At 37.1% G+C, this 4043-nt stretch overlaps 1 protein-coding gene across 1 annotated transcript in view; it reads left to right on the top strand.

Moving 5' to 3' along the window:
- Window positions 1-705: 705 nt before the first annotated feature.
- Window positions 706-4043, top strand: part of LOC139064204 (E3 SUMO-protein ligase ZBED1-like) — a 5384-nt gene continuing 2046 nt past the window's right edge. The window contains exons 1-3 of the mRNA XM_070547259.1: window positions 706-1157; window positions 2135-2247; window positions 3348-4043. The exon at window positions 3348-4043 is cut by the window's right edge and continues 2046 nt beyond it. Of these exons, the coding sequence (XP_070403360.1) occupies window positions 924-1157; window positions 2135-2158 (258 nt within the window). The 5' untranslated portion in view covers window positions 706-923 and the 3' untranslated portion in view covers window positions 2159-2247; window positions 3348-4043. The remainder of the gene's footprint in view (window positions 1158-2134; window positions 2248-3347) is intronic.

Below are 4043 nucleotides of genomic sequence, written 5' to 3'. Positions count from 1 at the left end.
TATTATTGCGTTCCTTAATTTCTTATCTTGAGCAAAACTTTATGAAAAAGAAAAGTTTTTTGGATCATGAAATCTTTTTGAATTTGAATCAATCAAATTTTATTTGTAGAGCATTTTTCACTACAAAATCAGCACAAAGCGCTTTACGTAAAAACCCAAAACAAACCCTACAATGTATGGGGTTAAAAACAGCTTTCACACATCAACACTGTTAGTACACACTCAGCACACACCCTAACTGAAAATAACCACCTGGACACTGAAGTTAGAAACACTAAGAATAAAAAGAAATCTGCTAAAAAAAAGTTGAAATAGATCAATCGAAAGCCAAGCTAAAATGATTTAAAAACATCATCGCAGACGAGGGCCACAGTAGGAAAATGATGCTTCGCCGTATGTTATGGTTCTAACTTTTGGGATGCCTAAAAGGCCAGTACCAGAGGACCTCAGGGACCCCAGGAGCTCATAATTCAAAAGAAGGTTGACCAGGACGATCCAAGACCATGGAGACATTTAAAAACCAATAAAAAAAATACCTTAAAATTGATCCTAAAATATCCAGGGAGCCAAAGCAGCAGTTTTAGAACTGGTGTAATATGTTCCCACCCTCTGGTCCTGGTCAGCTGCTGAATTCTGAAGTAGTTGTAGGCTAGAAATACTTTCTTTGGGTAGACTAGAGAGCAGGGTGTTACAATAATCTAGGGTTGTCACGGTAAGCGGTATAGCGGTAAACCTCGGTAAAAAAGTTGACAATAAAAATAACCGTCCAGTTTTTAAAAAACTATATTATCTCGGTGGGTTTACCGTGGCCGCGGTTTCGGCGCGATGACCCTTACCAGCCACCGTCGCTTCAGCTGAAGTTCCCGCGGCGCGCACACGCACTTTTTAATTTGCAACGGCACCAAAACTTTGAAGCTGAAATAATGGCCGAAGGAGGAGACGGCAGCGCCCAGGACATCCAACAGCCCTCAAAGAAGACTAAATCGGAAGTATGGGCATATTTTGGATTTCTGAAAAACGCTGAGGGACAGTTAATAGAAGACTGCTATCCCGTTTGCAGAACATGCAGGAAACAAGTGTCTGCAAAAGGCAGCAACACTTCGAATCTAATGGCACATCTGCGTGACCATCATCCGCGTCTCTACAGCCAGTGCAAGGTAAGTTAACATTAGCATTTTAGCTTAAATGCATGACGTGAGGACTTTTGGTTGAGGGAGAATGCAACGAGTCACTAAATAGTGCAGCCGCAGCGTCCTCTGGCAGCATTTAAACCGTGTCACGGACACCCTGTTGCTGGATGAAGCATCTTATTTGTTGATGATGAAGAGAAATATATAATTAGTTCCTTGTCATTGATTTGTTTACTTATTCAATGCCATTTATACTTGAACATTTGGATTTGATTACATAGTGTAGTAGTTATTTTAGTAATTTGTTTAAAGTGGCTATTTGTTTTAAATACATATTTTTTAAGGTTGACTTGTACAGTGCTCAAGTCAAGTGTGGACTGGAGTTTTAGATTTTCATTTTGATAATGAAGAAAACAAGTATATGAGAAAACAAGTGGTGTTTCTTTGATTTGTTTACATATTGTTTATGTTTTGAATGTTTGGATTTGTATCATTTAAACCTGCAGTGACTACTGTAACATGTTCCAGAAAAATAAGCTATTTGTTCCTTTACTAGTGAAAAGTTGCACTTTTGCTAAGGCTTTGTGTTATTTTAGGTTTAATAAACACTGTTAAACCTTTTCAAAACTATTTCAGTTTGTGTAGAACAGGACTATCAATGCTTTCTGAACATATGCAACACCGTTTAAAAAATACCGCGATAATACCGAAAACCGTGATAATTTTGGTCACAATAACCGTGAGGTTAAATTTTCATACCGTGACAACCCTACAATAATCGAACCTACTTGAAACAAAAGCATGCATAACAACTCTGTGCTGGCAAGAGAGAGGAAAGAGCAATCTCTAGCTATATTTTTAAGGTAATAAAATCCTTTTTTGGTTGTATTTTTGAGGAATGCTTTATGACAATGATAAAGTACCATGAAATTCTTTGTTTTAAAGGTGCATTATGTAGGATTCAATTAAGAATGACATCCTGTGTTGGAATTTGGTTCCTGCAGCCCATTTTAAAAGCACACGAGTGACTTTCTCTCTGCCGTTGGTGAGCTTCACGGCTGCTTCCAGTTATGGCTCAGCTCCAGATGCACGATGACGAGCGAAGATGAGTCATACAGTAAGTTGACGAACACATTTTACTGCAATATCTGGTTTTGGTCATTGAAAAAGTAGCTAGAAATATTTTTAGAGCTGACAATTTATTTATAATTCACCACTGTTAGCTCAACGTTAGCATCTAGCCTGATATATTATATTATATTATCATCCTTAAAACATTCTTACAATATAATTAAATATCACATTCGTACAATATTATATTGTACAAACAAGATATTTATATTGTTGGAGCAACAAAGTTGTGATGTCATAAGGTGATATTGCGCTAATTGTATTTTGCATGGGTGGCAGCTCTACACTTCTGTACATAATAGCTCAAGAACTGCTACTGAAGATTGTTTAATTTGTTTTATTGTTTATTCTTTAAACTTTAATTCGGTGCAAATTTTTAACCTTAAATTGGTTCAACTTCCTGGCAAGAATCTGATCACTAAAACCAAACGTTGTTCAGATTTAGATATGCTGATGTATGCTAATACGCTAATGAAAAAATAATATTAGTAAAAGGTTCATAACATTTTGAAGATCGTTCAGGGGAAAAGCAATCCAATATACATAAATATTAGGGATGTGTATTTTTGAAATTCTGGCGATACGGTACATATCACAATACAGGGGAGATGATACGATATATCACGATATATTGCGATACATTCAGTCAGACGTTACAAGCAATTTTTTTACTGAATTTATTGTAAGAATGTTCAATAAACAGTCCAAACTGATACGTTACATGTTTAACATGAGGTATCTGAACCATGATTTACATTTCAGTGGTGGAAACAAAACCCGCTGCACACTGCTGCCAACTAGCGGGTGGCAATTGAATTGCGCAAAATGAAAAGAAAATACACAAATGTTTGCATGTAAATTATTTCAGGAATTAGATACACAGCTTTTGAATATCGATGTAATAATCGCAGGAAAAAATATCACGATATATTGCCATATCGATATTTCCGATACATGGCTTTTGAATATCGATATAATATTCCTGGGAAAAATATCACGATATATTGCCATATCGATATTTCCTTACATCCCTAATAAATATGATATTTTCCAATTGTTTAAAGTATTTGTTTATGTTTCTTCCAGAATGAAGAAAAGACTCCATAAATCTACAAATAAAAGCGTGAAGGAATCTTATGTGAGGACAGGAATAGAGAAATAAAATGGCCGATTAATAGTGAAATCTGAGAAAACCAAAAGGACAAAGGTAGACGAAAGGATGGAAAGTGCCGGGTGTTTTTCCAATCCCTTTGAGAAGAGTGTGCTGCAGACAGTAATCCGACAGAGTCCGTGTCTCCCTCCTTCCCACAGGTTGGAGGGATGGGTCGGACAACAGAGGAAAACAAAGCAGCAAGCATGGACCTGCACGGATTACACTCATCATGTAGGAACCAGATCCTGCAACCGGAGCTTCTGCAGCCCTGCTGACTGACAACCGCCTCTGAGTGACTGTCGGAGTTCATCTTTATGCTTTTCATTCCTGCTTTTTGCAAACCTCCATTCGGAAAAGTTGTCATTTTATCTCTGTAAACCAATTATTCAGGCACATCCGAAAAAAATCTGAAAATCATACAAACCAGCCATCACAGTCACACTTGTGGACAGTTTACAGTCAACCTAACTTGTCTGTCTGTGGGAGAAAACCGGAGTCTTCCCATGTCTACATGTGGATGTTGGCAGTATTTGTATCTATGATGGAACAAACTTTCCTGTAAATGAAGAATTTTTCCTCTCCTGTTTATTTGGGAATCAAATGATAAAAATGGTAAATGGCCTGTATTT

This window comes from Nothobranchius furzeri, chromosome 19 (genome assembly GCF_043380555.1).
Source record: "Nothobranchius furzeri strain GRZ-AD chromosome 19, NfurGRZ-RIMD1, whole genome shotgun sequence".
NCBI lineage: Eukaryota > Metazoa > Chordata > Actinopteri > Cyprinodontiformes > Nothobranchiidae > Nothobranchius > Nothobranchius furzeri.
The sequence above is the reverse complement of the archived record's forward strand: the minus strand, read 5'-3'. Positions and strand labels throughout refer to the sequence as shown.